Source organism: Tasmannia lanceolata, unplaced genomic scaffold (genome assembly GCF_043159265.1).
Source record: "Tasmannia lanceolata isolate RefF3 unplaced genomic scaffold, GAP_Taslan_0.1 ptg000007l, whole genome shotgun sequence".
NCBI lineage: Eukaryota > Viridiplantae > Streptophyta > Magnoliopsida > Canellales > Winteraceae > Tasmannia > Tasmannia lanceolata.
In genome coordinates this window covers 23056683-23076212 of record NW_027518684.1, presented here as the reverse complement: position 1 = coordinate 23076212, position 19530 = coordinate 23056683, and the positions used below count along the sequence as shown (strand labels likewise).

General features: G+C 43.7%; 1 protein-coding gene across 3 annotated transcripts; it reads left to right on the top strand.

Annotated features, from left to right (window-relative positions):
- Positions 1–7967: 7967 nt before the first annotated feature.
- On the top strand, positions 7968–19474 carry LOC143882307 (N6-adenosine-methyltransferase non-catalytic subunit MTB-like). 3 transcript variants are annotated; one of them, XM_077385827.1, is made up of 7 exons: positions 7971–8184; positions 9104–12108; positions 12250–12333; positions 12850–12954; positions 13061–13169; positions 18013–18164; positions 18323–19474. In XM_077385827.1, exons 2-7 carry the CDS (start codon positions 9274–9276, stop codon positions 18773–18775), a joined length of 3738 nt encoding a protein of 1245 aa, XP_077241942.1. In that variant the 5' UTR covers positions 7971–8184; positions 9104–9273; the 3' UTR covers positions 18776–19474. The 3 variants fall into 3 exon arrangements, with proteins under 3 accessions (XP_077241943.1, XP_077241944.1, XP_077241942.1); XM_077385828.1 differs by lacking the exons at positions 18013–18164; positions 18323–19474 and adding an exon at positions 17086–17532 and having other exon boundaries at positions 7968–8184; XM_077385829.1 differs by lacking the exons at positions 18013–18164; positions 18323–19474 and adding an exon at positions 17142–17523 and having other exon boundaries at positions 7968–8184.
- Positions 19475–19530: the final 56 nt, after the last annotated feature.

Sequence of the window (19530 nt, the reverse complement as noted above, 5' to 3'; positions counted from 1 at the left end):
AAGAGGGAATACAACTGAGACAGAGGCTCTCGAATAATACCAAGAAAAGATGAAAGAGTCGAAGACTCTCCGATAATATCGCTAAAGAGACGAAAGCGTCAAAGACTCTCTAATAATACCAACTAAGAGACGAATGAGTCAAAGACGAATGAGTCAAAGACTCTCTAATAATACCAACTAAGACAACTGAGCCAAAGACTTTCTAATAACACTATCTAAAGGACGACTGAGTCAACGACTCTTTAACAAAAAATCACTAAAGAAGACCAATGAGCCAAAGGCTCTCTAATACTACAACTTAAAGGAGGAATGAGTCAAAGACTCTCTAAAAAGGAGCTGCTCTAATATAAGGCTAGGTAAGCCTTCTAAAAATGGAAACCCTCAAATGAGACAAGGCTTGTCTCCAAATAGGGGCTCCACAAATGAGGCAAGGCATGCCTCCTAGGGGTACACTATTTGTCAAAATCAAAGCAACCTCCTTGAGGTTAAGCTAAAAATGAGGCTTGCCTCCAAAGGAGGATTGCCTAACGAGACAGAGTATGTCTCCTAGTACAGGTTATAGTGTCTAAAGAAATCAAATCAGAAATCCAAAAGACTGTGCTAGTCTATCCAAAGAGAGAGGAAAAAGGATACCAGATAATCTCAAATTTTCAATCAATTATTATAAAAACAAATCAAATATCAGCCAAATATGATCTACAACTAAAGAGTGCACAACCTGGAGCAATCATAAAATGATAAACAGCATTAATTAGCCCAGACCAGCCGCTGGGTAGCCTAATGAAGTAAAACAGTATCAAACACTTCAAAGCCAACCACAAACCCCAATACGGGGACTCCAATGGAATCAGATGATGCCAAAGTAATCATCTGATTTCCTACACGTATAATATTTCTACAAACCGCCTTGAAATCAGACGATATTCGTGTCAAGGACATCGAATAGTGCAAATCATCTGATTTCCTTCTTCAATTAAACAATTTATAAAATTAATTAGCCCAGACCAGCCGCTGGGTAGCCTAATGAAATAAAAGAAAGTATGATAAGCTTTCAAGATAGTCTCACCTGAACAGTCCATTCATCTTCAGAACCTAACTCAAAACTTAACATAAAAGAAGAATCTTAAATTTTCAACAAATTATACAAATGCATGCAATTAAATTTTTAGTACATTGATTAACCCTAAATTTATCATTTACCACCATACTTTACTCAAAATAACAAGTAAATCCAAAATGAATCAATTATCTAAGATAGTCCAATAACAAACCAATTGAAAGCATGGACAGTAGAAACTCCCTTCGTGTATTCAACAATGACAATCGAAAACAATGCTCAATTATTTATGCTCGCATGAATATCAAAATACCCTTATAACAAGAATCACTGAATTAATGAGAATGAATAGGCTAATCTGGTAATACAGAGAACATGATTGTACCACAGGTGAATGAACTGTTGTGTACCTTGATCATGTCCTGAATTAAGGATAATCAACAGAGTGAATAACAACCAGAATTCTTATTGCCTTAACAAGAACAAAAATGTATACACTACCTTGCTTAAGCGGATACTCCAAATTTTCTTCAAGTAATAAGGTACAAGACTTCTTTTATCAGATTATTTCCTCCACTTTCCATTAGAACTAGAATTCCAGATTCGTCACATGTAATTTCAGATACTAACAGATCCAATGCAAAATAACACAGAGGATATGAACTATTCATAAAAGGCATGGATCTATGAAGCTACTCACTTTCATCACCTTATTTCATTAACAATTGCCTTATAACCTACATGATCTCAAATAAAATCGCGATCACACACCATTTAAACAATTGTCAACAGCAAAATCATCGCAATCTAATGAAAAAGACCACTGCAGATTCAAAACAAAAAATCACATTCTATGCCAAAATCCGTGAGCATCACAAAGAAAATGCTTCAAATCATATAGCTCACCACCAATTTTCAAAAGATTGGAGAAATTACCTGAACAAAGGAAAAGATGACCGAAGGAAGAATTAATGCCGCAAACACCTCAGATGAAGAGCACGCTTGTAATCGGAGTCTTGCCGGAGTATGACCGGAGCTATTTTCCTCAGCCAAGAATGAAAAATTAATGAGGTGGGTTTCAAATGGGGATAATGATGGTAGATTAGAGAACTGGGTTTGCAAAGGAATCAGAAATTAGCTATGGAATGGGGTTTGGATCTGATGGAATAAAGGAGAATGGAGAATGGGGTTTCTGAGATGGTGGCTATGGGCAAAAATGGAGGAAAGAGTTAATGGTCGGAGCTCCGGCGAGCTAGCCGGAGAAGACAAAGGAGTGATGACGAGAGTGGAGTTATAAATGGATTTTGATGCCGGAAATGGTGGCTCGGTGGTGGTGGGGATAGACCGGAGAAGAAAGCGATTTACCGGATTTTGGCTTGGATCTGCTGGAGAAGATGAAGAGTCGGCCTTCGTCCAAATATCCTTCTCCCTTTCTCTTTCTCTCTCCCTATACCTTATGAAAAGAAGATGGCAAAAACCCCCTTAATTTCCGAAAATCTCAGATCCAGATCTGAGATTTTCTCTCAAAATCTCAGATCTGAATCTGAGATTTTCTCTTAAGATCTCCTTCTTCTCTCCGTTTTTCTCTTCTCCAATCTCTCTCTGTTTCTTACCAAATGGGTTTCGAAGGGATTTCAAGATGTACCGAGAGAGGGGTTTGATGGTGCGGCCGGCCGGAGTAGATGAGATATTGACCGGAGTTAATGGATAGAAATGGGTTTCTATGGGTTTCAAAGGGATTGAAGAAAATGGTGGTTGAGGATGGGTTTTGATCGGAGCTCCGGTGAGAAATGGAGCCGAAGAAGATGGGTTCTTCTTTTTCTTCTTCTACTCCCTCTCTCGGCATCTCTGCGAGAATCCGATCCTTTTTTCTTTTTTTTCTTCTTTGATTTTTTTATATATCTATTTGAAGGCTACTGATATCGACACTACGATATTGATGGGCGCACAAAAATGCGCAAAATTTGATAAGCGCACTCTCGAATTGCGTCCTATTCGGATTAATGCAAGCTTTCTCCATTTTAAATTCACCCCCCTTTCATGATAAATTCACTCCCCCCTTTTGGTCTGCATTGCGCGCATTCTCTTGGTTCGTTCACTGAGCAAACGCGCTCGGATTTCAATGAAATTTCACGGGGATCTTAGGGAGACATTAAGCTACCCCAGGGTTTAATTTGGGACCCCAGCTCACTGATTTGACGAGGCTTCGCACAAGCGACGAAATTGGGTCCGGTCAAAATGGGGTGTCTACACATCACCGCCTTGATTTTCTCAAGATTTGCCTCTATCCCTCTCTGGCTTACCATGAAGCCCAGAAACTTGCCTGCTCCGACGCCGAACGTACACTTGGTCGGATTGAGCTTCATGTTGTGCTCCCTTAAGACTTGAAACGCTTCTTTGAGGTCGGCAACATGATTGCAGGCAGCTCTGCTCTTGACCAGCATATCGTCCACATATACTTCCATATTGCGGCCGATCTGCTCTTTGAACAGCCTGTTGACGAGCCGCTGGTAGGTGGCTCCTGCGTTCTTCAGTCCAAAAGACATAACTCGATAGCAATAAGTCCCCTGATCGGTTACAAAGGATGTCATCGGAATGTCGGACTCATGCATTCTGATCTGATTATATCCTGAGAAGGCGTCCATGAAGCTTAGCAGCTCGTGACCTGCAGTAGCGTCGATGAGCTGATCGATCTTCGGGAGCGGGTAGCTGTCCTTCGGGCAGGCCTTATTCAGGTCTGTAAAATCTGTGCAGGTCCTCCACTTCCCATTAGACTTCTTCACCATCACAACATTCGCGAGCCAGTCCGGGTACTGGATCTCGCGGATGAAGTCGGCCTTCAGAAGCCTTTCCACCTCTTCTCTAATGGCCCTTCGCCTCTCCGGTGCAAAGTGCCTCCTCTTCTGTTTCACGGGCTTGCAGGTCTGATCAACCCCGAGCTCATGGGTGCTGATTGCAGGGTCGATGCCGGGCATGTCTGAAGGAGCCCAGGCAAAGACATCTGCATTGGCTCTGAGGAACTGAGCAAGATCCTGCTGCGCGGCCTCTGGCAGGGCAGAGCCGATCTGGACAATCCTCTGGTCATCATCGCTGTACAGGGGGATAGATATAAGGTCCTCGGCCGGCTCGTTTACTATGATCTGGGCTTCATCCCTTAGATCAAACAGCTCGATTGGCAGAGACTCTTACGCATTCTTCCCTTTCAGTGCCGCTGCATAGCACTGCCTCGACTGGGGCTGATCCTCTCTGACTTCCCCTATGCCCCCTGGTGTACTGAACTTCATCTTTTGATGATAGGCGGAGGGAACGGCTCGGAGGAGATTCTAGCCGGGGCGACCCAGGATAGCATTGTAGGCCGACTTGGCCCTTACCACCAAGAAGTTCACCATGGCGACGGACTGGCAGGGCGGCTCCCCGATAAGAACTGGAAGCTCGATCTGCCCTTCAACTTTGACAACTTCTCCGGAGAACCCGAACAGATCAGAGTTGGCCGGCTTCAGACGGTCGGTTCCGATCAGCATCCGCTCGAAGGCGTGATAATAGAGGATGTCTGCGGAGCTCCCGTTGTCGACCAAGATCTTCTTCATTTCCCAGTTCGCCACCAGCATGGTGATGACCAGGGCATCATCATGCGGGAGGATCAGGCCGTCGAGATCTGCATCTGAAAAGGATATCTCGTTCTCTAGCCTGGCCTTCTTGCTGCAGGTATGGACGGCGTTGACCTGCCGGGCATAAGTCCTGCGGGCTGATGAAGAGGTTCCTCCAGCGGTCGGCCCTCCTGAAATGGTACCAATAACACCATGAGGTTGAGGTTGAGGTACCTGAGGAGGGGGGCTGGCTGGGGTCGGAGCTTGAATGCGGTCGCCCAGAGGTTGAGCGCCCCGGGGGCTTCTGCCTCTCGGCCTCGGCTTGTCCTTACGCTCTCTTTTGTTGTCATCATTTTTCAAGTACCTTCCGAGGTACCCTTTGCTGATCAGCTGCTCGATCTCCTCCTTCAAATGAAGGCACGCGTTGGTGTCGTGGCCGTGGTCCTTGTGGAACCTGCAGTACTAGGACATGTTTCTTTTTGCCGACGAGGTCTGCCTCTCCGGCCACCGGATGAAGTCCTCTTCCCGAATGGCTGCCAGGATCTGTGCTCTGGACGCGGTCAGCCGCGTGTAATGCTCTCTCGGGTGGGGGCTTCTCTCTTTTCGAGAAGGGCTCCTCTCCCTGCGGGAAGAGCTTCTCTCCTTCTTCTGAGACTTATCATCCCTACGCTGCTTGGTAGGGTTCTTCTCCTCAGGCCTTCTCTTGCTAGCAGAGTCCAGGGCGGCGAGAGTTTCCTCCACCGAGATGTACTCCTCCGCCTCGGCCATCAGGTCTGCGAGGGACTGCGGATTGCGCCGGGCCACTGCTCGTCTGAAGTCAGTTGATCGGGCACCGGCCAGAAGGGCATTCGTGGCCGCGGAGGGATCCAGGTTGGGAACCTGAAGGGCTTCCCTATTAAAGCGACCAACGAACACTTTCAAGGCCTCATCATCTCCCTGCCTGAGGGCCATCAGCGAAGCCGTCGTCTTCCTGGGTCTTCTGCTGCTCATGAAATGACGGGCCAGGTCATCCCCAAAGTCATCAAAATTGTCCACGGACCTGGGTTTGAGCCGCGAGTACCAGTCCCTCGCGGCTCCAGTCAATGTGGTGGGGAATGCCCGGCAAAGGAATCCATCGAACGCCCCGTGGAGGATCATTGTGGTCCTGAAAGTCTCCAAGTGGTCCACGGGGTCGGTGGTCCCGTCATACTGCGAAATCTGCGGCATCTTCCAGCCCACGGGGGCCTCCGCGCTGAGCACTTTGTCCGAAAATGGTTGAGCGCTTGTGAAGATCCAGGAGGCAGGCCGGCCCTGCTCTCTGGCTAGCTCTTCAATCCGGTGGTCGATCTGCTGGATCCTTCGCAACACCGGGTCGTCTCTTTCCTCAGCCCGGTGGACGGGCCTCTCTCTTCTTGCTGGCGGGCTCATTGCAGAGCCGGACTGACTGGCCGGACTCCTTCGCCGGTGCTGCGATCCTTCCCCGTGCGCGGCGTCTCTCTTGCTGCCATGCCTTTGTACGGAGGGAGATCGTGACCGGTGATGTAGGCGAGGCTCGGGGCGCACATGCTTGTCCCGGGAGAGGTGATCTCGTCTTGTAGAGTGACGAGTCTGCTCCCGAGGCGGGGGCGTGTGCTCTCTGCAAAGCTTCCCCTCCTCTGGGTGGGCTGAGAAGCCTCGGCTGGGTGCTGCTGGAGTGCGGGGGCCGGATTCCTGAACTGCGCAATCACAGCAGTCATTTCTTGGAAAAGGGCCCGCATCTCCCTCGGGGTCGGGGTAGGGTCTGAACGGTCCGAGCGAGTCGGACTTTGGTCCCCTGCCGCCCCGACCTCTATCTGCGAGGCCAGTCGCTCGCTTCTTCCTTCGCGGGGGGCTGTAGCCCGGGTCGTCTGGGATGTTGGCACATGCTTTCCGTTTTTCCCTACCATTGCTTGAGTGAGGTTCCGAACAGCTTTTTGTTCCGGGGTCCCACGGATGACGCCAAATCTGTTAGGTCCAAAATTGGTAACAGGTTATGGTAGGGCCGGAAGGGCTGATCTGGCAAGCCACGGCTGAAGGGCTAATGGAGTCCTGCGCTGTACAAGCACAGACAAGGATACAAAGGGTCAGAAGACCAACCCGGAGTGGTGCTCCGGACGGGCGCTTCGACACTCAAGTCAGTATGAGCAGGAGTGCAGAGCAATGTCAGAGCAGAAAGCTTAGGGTTTTTGATTTCAGATCCCTCACCTTAGCACAAGTGAAGGCTATTTATAGTGGTTCTGAGCCACCTGTCCAGGACAAGTGGTGGCCCCTGTATGGACCAGGTCTCATACCTAGGAGGGGCAGGTGGAAGTCCCTGGTTGGTCCAGGTGTCATACCTAGCAGGGACAGGTGTTGGCTTTGTAGTGGTCCCTGTGAGGGCCACGCGTCAATAGCCAATTGGTTGCTGAGTTCGGACCCCATCAGAATATTCTTGGGCACAACTGCAAAAGATTAGTTGAGAAAGTGAGTGTAGAGAGAATTGATGAGGCACAAGTGGATAGAACATGAGAAATCCCTACAAAACAGTAAAAAGTAATACACTACTTTAAATTGGGCTTTTCATGTTCTATCTTCCATCCTCTCGAGTCTCTCCCTCTCCGCCCAATTGTCAAATTGGCCCTACTAATATTGCATGGAATATTTTTTTCATGGTTGCCAAACATCCCCTGAACTTTTTAATGGTTGCCAAACATGCCCTTTCGACTTATAAAATCAGTTGGCGGTGGTTTTTTAAATTGTGAAAAGAAAAAATTTCCTTAAGAATTTTTTTTTTTTCATGCAATCCAAACGGGGCCTAAAGTAGAGTTGCAACCTGGGTCTTGCGGGTCAGGTTTTCCAAAACCCTAGCCTACCCTACCCAAGAAATTATCTTGGGTTGGGTCAGGTCTAATTTGTTATGGGAAAACCTGAGTTTCGGCTGAGTTTCATAAACGGTTTACCGACCCTCCCCGAGATAAAAAACAGTAGAAAACAATAAATCTTCACACCAAAAATCTCTAAATTCATGTCATCAGGAGCATAGATTTAAGAAAGAAACTATGTTTTCATATCACAAACATTACCACCTCAATGGAAACAGTTATATCAATATATTGGAAAATAATTTACCATGTTATTCAAGTGATATTTAAGAAAGCCATAGAACGCCTATATGGGTTTTCTCTTCCTTTTTTTTCCTTTAAATCCGACCAACCCTAGTTTACGACCCTGGGTTGAGTCTTTTAACCCAATACCCGACCCTGGTTGTTTTCGGGTCAGATTGATGCTGGGTAAATTCCTACCCAAGGTGCAATCTTTTCGAGACATTTTATAGACAGAGAGAAGGGGGTGCGTATCACGCATTCGGTATATCTTTGTGAAAGCCTCCCTATGACCTACTAAAATTACACTTAGATAGTTATATTTGTCATCATATTAAAAAAAAAAAAAAAAGCAAAGAGCAAAATAAATCTCGGTCATCTCTCCTCTTCATATTGACGGAAAATTTCAAGTTCAAAACGAGAGTAATTTAGGGTTTCTAACAAACCCTAAATAGAAATTCAGGTACGATTCTCTTCTTCATTCTCCATCTTATTCAATTTTTTTCTTCAATTTTTCTCTTACCTTTCTTACTATGACAGATTTTAGTGTTTGTGTGTGTTTGTGTTTGAACTTTATTATTGTTTTGTTTTGTTTTGACGAATTGCTTCAATCGGATTAGCATCCGTTGTTAGGATTTGATTTTGATGGAAAAGTTTAGGTTTTTATCTGTGAATATAGAGTATTTCCGATTGTTTAGGGTTTTGGTTTAAATTTTAGGGTTTCAATTCATGTGAAGTTGAATCGAGTTGATTGTGCAGTGTTTTGGTTGAGTTACTTTGTGTTTGGTTCTCTGTATTGGATTAATTCGTCTCAGTTTCCTTGTTTTTATTTGGATCTTTAGGGTTTTGATCCGGATCCTGAGAGTTGATTTGCTTTTTGTGTCTTCTTAGATGGAAGCGGTGATCTTTTTTATTTTTAGGGTTTTGCCAACTTCACAATCATATATAAACCCTAATAAAAATTAGGGTTTTGCCAGGCCACTTGTTAAGGAGCATTTAAATGCTCTTGAAAACGTCAATTTACACGTTTTGTATAAAAATTTTTGTGTAAATTGATGTTTTCGAAAGCATTTAAATGCTCCTTAACGAGTGCCCTAGCAAAATCCTTATTTTTATTAGGGTTTATATATGATTGGGAACATTGTTGTTTCAGGATAAAAGGCTTTAGGGTTAGGGTTTTGGATTTGTATGTGCGTGTGTGGTGGTGGTGAGAGGATGCACAATCGGAGTTAGACACTGTAAATTTTCTGCGAATCGACCAATATGAAATGGAGCTCTTTTTTAATGCAGCTAGTTAATCGATTGTTTATGAAATACGTTAATTGGTTGTATAATGGTTATGAAATACCTTGGATGCTTGATTTTCTGTTTCCTTTTTGTAGGTTTCAGGACGAATTGTCGATTGGGGGTTAATGCTTTTACTCGGTTTATCATCCTATTGACTCTGTTTTTAGAAGTATTTTAGCATTATTGAGAGAGAGAGAGAGAGAGAGAGAGAGAGAGAGAGAGAGAGAGAGAGAGAGTCCATTGTAGGTGAGAGCCTTTTCTTATAATGGATGCACCCGAACCGAGTCGGAGTTACATGAAACGGGATTTGGAGGAGAGTTCAGGTATGAAGGGTGATAGGGTTGAAGAGGATGAAGATTGGGACGGTGTTGATAAGAGGAAGCACCGGTCAAGCAAGTCCAGAAAGCACATCATTCCTGAAGAAAACGAAGAATGGGACAATGGTGGAAAAAGAAAGAGTGCTGGGGACAAAAATGACGGTAGAAAGAAGTCAGGCGGCTCGAGCAGAGAGGGCAGTGGGGACGAGGGTGATTACGACACCAGAAAGGATTCACGTTCTAAGTTAACGAAGAAAACCCATGAGGAGAAGACTGAGAAGAAATCAAGTAGCGGGTATCAGGATAGAGAATCAGAAAGCAGTAGAAAGGGCAGAGATGCTGTCGGGAGTAAAGTGTATGGTCTAGCTGATGAAAATGCCAGGAGCTCTTCAAGGAAAACGAGCACAAAACCCTCCTCTCACGAGGATTCTCAGGGCAGAATTAGAAGCAAGACAGATAATCCCCATGACAGGGAGCTTGAAAAGGCGCAGGACAGGGATTCCAGGTATTCAGAAAGGAAGGAAAGTAGCAGAGAGAAAGGTCATGGAACTCGTGAGCAGGAAAGGAATCCGAGGAGAAGATGGGATGAATCTGAATCTGTCAGAAAGACCGATAGTTATTTGGATAAAGGTGATTCAAGGAGTGGAAAGGTTTCTGATCACAAGCATGGGGCTTCTAGAGAGAGAAATGCTGATGCAAGAATAGAATCTAGTGAGAGTAAAAGCCGGGCTGTAGATTCAAACAGTGATAAGGGTGTTAGATATATCAACAGGGAAGATAGAAGGGTCGATGGAGAGAAGGTTAAGAGTAGAGGCAGGTCAGAGGCTGAAGAAGAGGATAGTAGAGCAGTTACCATGACTCGGGAGGAATGGTCAGATCGAGTTAGAGACGATAAGCAGAGGAGGGTTAGAGAGAAATTGGAGGATGTTGAGTCTAGCGCAAATAGGGTGGGCTCCAGATCCCATGGAGAGAAAAGTGAGAAGCAAAGACAGCAACGAGACATTGCACATGGTGGCCGCGATGTTGTGGAAAGTAGGGAGAGGTCTGTAAATACAGATGATGATAGGCATGCTCGTATGAGGGACAAGAGTGGTAGGGAAGCCGGGCGCACTAAAAGGTCACGAAGCCCCGAGAGAAGTGTGAGACATCGCCAAGAGTTGGATGAAGTTGATCGAGGTTTCTCTGAATCTGACAATGAAAGAAGCATTAGCTACAAAGGAAAGGAACGTGAAAGAGAAGCTTACAGAGATGATAGGTCCAAAGGCAGAGATAGTTCAAGCATGAATGACAGGAATAGGGATTGGGAAGGTTCTAAAGATAGTTGGAGAAAAAGGCATGACAGCAGGCATGATAAAGAGACAAAAGATGGGGATGGTGGTTTCGACTATGACAAGGAATGGGACTCACAGAGGCGTGAACGAGATAGAATGGATAATGAGAAAATTCATGGTAGACCTGCTTATAGAAAAGAAAGAAATAGGACTGAAGGTTCGAAAACCTTGCCGGGTTTTGGAACTACAAATGAGAATTCTGATGTAATAGAGATCAAGCCCAAGCCATTCGATTATGGGAGAGAAGAGTCTGGACCCGTGTTTGCTGGTAGGAGAACTGAAGGGGGGCTCCACCCAGATTTTACTTCAGGCGCGAGCGATGATGAGTGGGGCCATCTGCCGGAGGACAGAGCAAAAATGGCTGATATTTACGGCACCAGTGATGACCCACAAGACAGGTATCCGGATGATGATATATCTATGATGGACCAGAATTTAGGAACAAGTTCTGGAAGGAACAATGTTGACATGGGTGCAAAAGGAAGAGTTCAAAAGGGGGCTACAAATCTCAGTCATACTGGTACAGGCCAAAGTTCTACTGGTGGTTCAAATCCTCCATTTGGAAATAACCAGGGATCGGGATCTTTCAATAGGGCCCTTCCACAAGGAGCAAAAGGGGGGCGTATAGGGAGAGGGGGAAGAGGAAGGGTTCCAGGGAGGGACGTGCAACGTGTTGGAATACCACTGCCTATGATGGGACCACCCTTTGGTCACATGGGCTTGCCACCTGGACCCATGCAGCCCATTGGCCCGAACATGTCCCCTTCTCCTGGCCCGCCCATGGGACCAGGTGTTTTCATTCCTCCATTTCCGGGGCCCATTGTTTGGCCTGGAGCTCGAGGTGTAGATATGAATATGTTAGCTGTCCCACCAGGCCTTGCTCCCATCCCACCACCTGGACCGTCAGGACCTCGATTCTCTCCTAATATGGGAACTGGCCCAAGCCACACAATGTATTTTAATCAACCTGGCCCTGCAAGAGGAGTGTCTCCTAGCATATCTGGCCCTGGATTTAATGTTATGGGACCAATAGGCCGTGGAGTACCTCTTGATAAAGCTCCCATGGGTTGGGGTCCGCCTAGGATTAATGGCCCCCCTGGTAAAGCTCCTTCAAGGGGAGAGCAAAATGACTACTCTCAAAATTTTGTTGATACTGGTATGCGACCACAGAATTTCATCAGGGAGTTAGAACTCACCAGTGTTGTGGAGGATTACCCAAAGCTGAGGGAACTTATTCAGAAGAAAGATGAGATTGTGGCCAAATCTGCTTCCCCACCCATGTATTATAAGTGCGACCTTCGCGAGCATGTGTTGTCCCCCGAATATTTTGGGACCAAGTTTGATGTCATTCTTGTTGATCCCCCCTGGGAGGAATATGTTCATCGGGCTCCTGGTGTTACCGACCATATGGAGTACTGGACATTGGAAGAAATACAAAATCTAAAGATTGAGGTACACCACTTCTTGTCCTAAATCCTAATTTTTTTTATTTAGGAGTCGGCGTATATGATCTGTTTTTATTTTCTGTTCATTCATATTATTTTATAACTTGTCCTTTGGCTCTGAAGTCTTTTGCTCTTCCCATGTTGTCAGGCAATTGCTGACACTCCTTCATTTATCTTCCTCTGGGTTGGTGATGGTGTGGGTCTCGAGCAGGGACGCTTGTGTCTAAAGAAGGTATGTTAGTTGAATTCCACCAAAATTAGCATCACTTACATCCATGGACTTAAATTTCGGTTTCGGTTTCAGTCACTACCAAGACTGATTTTTTTTTTTTTTTTTTTTAATTTCGGCCGAAACTTCTACAATTTCGGTCGAAATGACCAAATTTCGGCCGAAATCCAAAATTTTCAGATTTCGTACCTAACCGAAATCCGAAAATTTTGGCCGAAAGTTAAAACAATGCTTACATCTGAATTGAGTATTGAACGTTCAGCTAAGAGGGTCATAAAGAAAATATCTGATTGGATTAACATGATAACGTATCTTAAATTCAATTGACCATCTCGGTCTCCTTTCTCTTCGTAATAATATTGGCTAACCTACCATTTAAAAAAAAACATATCTTAAATTCATTGCACTGTCCACTGCTGGAGTGGAGTAATTATTCTCTACTGTAATATATCGTTACATTCTCTTTCAAGTGGGTCTTTACTTTTTGTTTGCATGGTATTTTTGCTCATTGGATTTTAGTGGGGATTTCGGAGGTGCGAGGATATCTGTTGGGTGAAGACAAACAAGTCCAATGCAACTCCAGGACTGCGACATGATTCTCATACTTTGTTTCAGCACTCAAAGGTTGGTTATAATTTCCTTCTATTTTTTTTATGTCGTGTAGATATTTATTCATTTTTTGGTTAATGGATAAATCTCTTGTCAATTTTGGCCTCATTCTGTGGAGTAGGAACATTGCTTGATGGGCATCAAAGGAACTGTTCGTCGTAGCACTGATGGTCATATTATCCATGCCAACATTGACACAGATATAATTATTGCCGAAGAACCTCCTTACGGTTAGTATTCGTGAACCAATTTTCCATTTGCAAATGCTTGCTTACCTTCATATCCTGAATATGTATGTATTTCTTAAAGGATGTGCATTTCCTATTTCCGTGCCTTCACAATCATGGAGTGAGGTTTGATCCTATTCATGAGGATTCCGTAAATGTCCCATTCCAAAAAACCGGTAGTTCGAAACAATTGGGACTTTTTATCTGTTTCAATACATGGACGTCTGTTAACAACTCATGTGGGAAACCACAATGCTGTGTAATCTAGGTGGGCCAGGCTTTGCACGCACATACATCTTGGCTGAGTTAGCTCTGTTTGGGCAATCAGCAGGCCAAGTTGCCCAAACTGGAAACTCGCTAGTCATATTAAAGTGATAATAAGTGTAAAAGAACTCAGATTACTCGTATATGTCATTTATTTTTGTCATTATTTTAATGAGTCCTTCGGGAATTCTTTCCTCTGAATCTCTAATTTGTTAAATATATCCTGATTAGTCATCTAAATCATGAAATGGCCAAAAGGGTTTTTAGTTTTTGAAAAATATTTCCAAAAAGTTCATAAATGCTTAACTTCAAGTAGGAAACCAAATTTTTTTTCACAGCAAACGGCCTTTAAAACCATTCTAAAATTGTGATTTTCACCTAGAATGTTTAAAGTCTTAGTTTACCCCATCTGGAATTGATTGCAGTATTCATAAGCTTGGGGAACAAAAAATTTGGACAAAAAGATTTGTGAGAGCTTTTGTCAAAGAAAAATAAAAGAATGTTTTTTAGTGGTATCTGCTATAAAAGTTGTAGTTGGACTTCCTGAAAATACTTTTAAAATTGTTGTGCATTTTCTGCTAATTTGTGATTTTGGATGATTAATTTGGATATACAATCTTACAATTTATGGATTTTATAGGCAAAACCCCGTATCAATTTTTAACATTCACCGACTTCCGGCTTGGCTGAATCGTTGCCGCATTTTGAGCTAATTTGTGATTTTGGCTGATTAATTTGGCTATACAATCTTACAAATTATGGATTTTATAGACAAAACCCCGTATCAATTTTTAACATTCACTGATTTCCGGCTTGGCTGACTGGTTGCCAATTGCCCACCTGAGCCGCATCAACTCAGACAAGCTAATTCACATTTTTCTATTTTGAAAGAATTGTTTTTTGAATAGCAACCAATTTTATTGAGAAAACAAGACCGAGATGGTCAAATACAAAGAAGGAAAAGGGCATATTAGATACATCATATGAAAGAAAAAGAAATAGCAATCAAAAGAAGATCAAGGAGGAATATCGTCGAACGGGGCGAGAGCTTCCTTAGCAACCCCCTCTCTCACAAGACGGTGAACAACTTCATTTGCAAATTTACGAACGTGCCGAAAGACGATAGCGTTCGATCCAATACGATTCTTCATTTTGTCAAAATATCTATCAAACCTCCGAGGATGCTTAGAAGATCCCTTCTGCCAACAGATGAGATTAAGGGAGTCCCCACTAAATTCTCAAACAACTCTTGGGCCAACAAAATAATGCCTTGGTGTACTGCATGGACTTCCGACTTTGATGTGTCAGTGACGCCAATAGGACCTTCAAAAGCCCAAGTAACCTCTCTCTTCTCGTTCCGCAATACCCCGCCAATCCCGAAGGCCGGAGGGACAGGGGTTTCCAATGCTAGAATCATCGAAGTTTCCTCTCTTCACTATAGCAAATCTCCTTCCATCCTTGCCAGAGGTCATATTATGAGATGAATTTGAACGGTGGTAGGGTTTTCACCCAAGATATTGTCAAAGCCACTACCTTAATATAAAGGAAGTAATGGCCTTTCGCGATCCTATAAGAAACTCTTGCATTTCTTTCTTTCCATATAACCGATAACGTAGCTAAGAAAGCCATATTCCACAAACTCATGCCTTTTTTTCCTCCACGAGACCAATGACCAACTCTGGAAGAGGTCAACTAGGATTCAGGGAAGACTCATGCTATGCCAAATCTACTAAGGAGATTGCTCCATATCGAACGAGCAATCTTGCAATGTATAAAGATATGGCCAATAGATTCACCAGCCTTGATGTAGAAAGAACAATGATCAATGATCCACATCCTTTGCGTTCGCAAGAAGTCCACAGTCAGGATCCAACCAAGAAGTGCCGCCCAGCCAAAAGTACTCACCCTCAGGGCGGGGCATGGACTGACCAAACTCTTGCTCCAATGGAAGATTCAGGGCCAGCCATAAGGAATAGGTAAAAGGACTTGACAGAGAAGTCACCTGATGAATCACAGATCCAAACCCTCTTATCCTCCCCATGTTGCATGATGTAATCTGATTCCAAGAGTTCCAGAAACTTCGCTACCATGTTTAGTTCTCTGTCAAAAACAAAATCCTCCTGAAAATAGGCCTCCATACCACTCCATTTTCATTTTTTTTTCCATATTTTAATTAATAAAGGCTTCCTCAGAGACTACAATAGTGAACAAAGCTGGGAATATCTCTTTTAATGGTGGATCGGAGCACCACTTATCATACAAAAATCTAATTCTCTCCCCCGAGTAAACTCTAAAACATATACCTTCCATGAAATATAAGCGGAAGTTCATAATATCTGTCCAAACTGTAACCCCTGTGCAGCTGAATCTGTTCTGACTCCCATTGGCCCGGAGATGCTCCATACTTGTCAACAATAACCTTCACCCAAAGATGCGACCCCTCTAAAGCAAGTCTCCGTAACCATTTCCCCAGCAGGGCAATTTTGACCTCGTTTACCTTTCTGATTCCTAGTCCACCACCTTTTATCGGTTTACAAACCTTCTCCCATTTAACCAAATCTCCATAACCATTTGCCCAACAGGGCAATGTTGACCTCCTTCACCTTTCTGATTCCTAGTCCACCATCTTTTATCGGTTTACCAACCTTCTCCCATTTAACCACCAAAGCCATACACTTTTTGTCATCGGACCCCCCCACAAAAATCTTCTTTGAATCATTTCAATTCTATTCAGCACACTCATGGGGCACTTAATCCCAAGGCTTCATAACAAGACAGAGCACCCTGTGAATAGGGGTGTAAACGAGCCGAGCCGAGCCTAGCTTGGCCCAGCTCGGCTCGGCTCGTTAAGCTCAAGAGCTCGACTCGGCCGGCTCGCGAGTGGCGAGCCTTACCGAGCTCGGGTTATATTAAGGGCAATGATATATTCACACTCCTCATTTTCCATGGACAGCCCTATCTAGTGTAATTTGACTACTCTTTTTACACCACGGGGGGTGGTCCAAGTAACAAATGGGGTTCCAAAAAAGAAGTGACATATTTTGCCTCCCACTATCACTCCCTGGTCAACCCTTTTAGTGTATATATTAGTATTATAATATTATATATATATATATATATATATATATATATATATATATATATTAAATCCTTAACGAGCCTTAATGAGCCGAGCCGAGCTTGGCCTAGCTCGGGCTCTGCTCGTTAAGCTTAACGAACTTGGCCAGTTGGCTCGGCTCGGCTCGGCTCTTTAAGGATTCGAGCCGAGCTTTTACCGAACTAAGCTCGAGCGACCATCCGAGCCCGAGCCAAAATTGACACCCTTACCTGTGAAAGTATTTAATCTGTCTACAGTGTGATCAATTTTCTGAAATGATTTGAAAGTAATGATTCTTAACAAGACAGAGCACCCCCTGAAAGTATTTAATCTGTGTACAGTGTTATTAATTTTCTGAAATGATTTGAAAGTAATGATTCTTAATAAGACAGAGCACCCTGTGAAAGCATTAAATCTTCATCTACAGTGTTATCAATTTTCGAAAATGATTTGAAAGTAATGATTCATAACGTGAAAGCATTTTATCTTCATCTACAGTGTTATTAATTTTCTGATATGATTTGAATGTAATGACTAAATTGATTTTGCCACTTACAGAATACCCTACCATCTACTATCTACAGTTGGGTCTCTAACAATTAATTAATTACCAGATAGATGGTGACCATTCCCCTTACACCTAGTCTGTGGAACTTAGTACATCCAACTCATTGTCCTTGCCCTGCCACTGCTTCCGGGCACCAGATTTTATATTTCTATCGTGCAAGAAAAAAAAAAATCCATGACCTCTTATTGCCACTGCCAGGCATGAGTCTGGTGCTGCTGGGTGCCGCTGCCACTGTCACGCCAGAGTCCATGGCTGTTGCAACCAGTACAAAGAAATCTACTGAAGAGACTTTAGAACGTTTTCTATGTAGCTACGTACAATATGTTCTTTGAACAATATTCTTGTTCACTTGTATATACTTTGAATAACATTTTCTAAGAAGGTACACTCATATATTGCATATCACTAGATTTTTGTATTAAGTGCTACAAATAAGAGAGTATAAATTATCAGCATAGAAACAATGTTGGTTCAGGGTCCGAGCACTAAGATACAAGAGATTATAAATTATTGGAGCATTAATTATTAGAGCTCCAACTGTACATGGAAATGAATTGCACTAATGATCATTTGGAGGAATATTTTGTTCAATTTGTAACTTTCAGTCAAACCTATTGAGAAATGAGGAAATGTGTGTAATTTAAAGGCCTCTCCCGACTTTTCGAAATGGTTTCAAATGTAAAACTAGATTACTTCTGTAAGGGGTCAGTGGCATCTAAATGATTCGCAGTCAATCTATTGAGAAACATAAAAATATACGTAATTTTCTCATTCTCAAATTTTCCATAGAGTGAACATCAAACTCCAAATGTGATTTGGGCTACTTAGTTGGCCATAGTGTTTCAAGAATTGTGTTCTGTAAAACATACCACTTGTTTTAACCGAGGAACTGAATCTTTTTGCTGATTGCATCTCAGGTTCAACCACGAAACCTGAAGATCTTTACCGGATAATTGAGCATTTCTCACTCGGTCGCCGGCGAATCGAATTGTTTGGCGAAGACCATAACATTCGTTCTGGTTGGCTAACTGTCGGAAAAGGATTATCATCATCAAATTTCAATTCTGAGGTACAAATCTGCAAACCTTCTTACTTCCATATCAACAAATCTGACATGAAAATTCAGTGCATTAGAACATGTAGAAGAAATTTGTGCATTACTGAGTCCTGAATCCTCATTATTGATCAACTGAGAGTTTACTGATTTTGGGAATTTAAAACTTGCAGGCATATGTAAGGAATTTCTCCGACAAGGACAGAAAGGTGTGGCAGGGAGGCGGTGGGCGGAATCCCCCACCCGAAGCTCCTCATCTTGTGGTGACGACCCCTGAGATTGAGAGCCTCCGACCCAAGTCACCCCCACAGAAGAACCAACAGCAGCAATCCGCATCCCTCTCTCAGACAATGCCCAGTTCCACCAGCAAAAGACCTGGGAACTCCCCACAAAACGCGACACCCATACCTGGGCTTGGTTTGAATCAAGAAGCATCAGGTTCTAATACTCCAACGCCCATTCCATGGGCTCCATCAATGGGTAGTTTGAAAGGCCCAGAAGCCGGAATGGGTGCCGATGACAAATTTTATGATGGATATGGATTCAATCCTTCTTGTGGGCAAGCAAGAGGGGACCATCGTGATCATCTCGAATTCGAGCCTCAGCGAGCAGTCAACCTGTTGTAGTAGTTGATTCCGGCATCAGAATTCGGGATCATCTAGAGTTCGAGTCTCAGTGAGCAGTCAACCTGTTGAGTAGTTGATTCCGGCACTGGAATTGGCTGGGTTGTCGGCAATAATTCTTCTCTTATAATTATAAAGATGGAAAGAAAAATGGGATGTATCTGTTTCTTCTCATCTTTAACTTCATGTTGTATTCTTAATTTTATAGAGAAAGAAATCAGGAATGGGGAAGGAAAAGAAAAAGGCTCGCTGCCGTTAGTTTCTTTCTCCCTGTATTCTGAGGTTGGGTTTAGAGTTTACCCAATGGTCATGTTTGGCAACTATGAAAACTATTCCAAGGAATATTCATGGGTTCAATTGTGTGAGAGGGGGCTGAGAAGTAGGGGTGCAAGTTGGGTCCAATTGTGTGAGAGGGGGCTGAGAACTGGTGCAACTTGGGCGGGCTCAACCCAAACCGGATGTTTCGGCCTGATTTTTTTTGGGTTAGGTGGGTACATAGGTTGGGTTGGGAAAAGCAAACCTGATTTAATTTTGGGTTGGGTTAGGGTTGAGGCCTTGGGCAACCCAACCCAAACCCGATATCCGTCTAATTTTATTGTAATGCCTAAGGGTCATGTGGTCCTTGGACCCCACATGTTATATGGACATGATAGATTCCACTTATTCAGCCGCTGAATATGACTTGCCTATTTCTGTTGGCCCCATCTTAATTGGATGACCCTAGCCCCTTCATCTTTAAGCCCTGATTTAGAGTTATC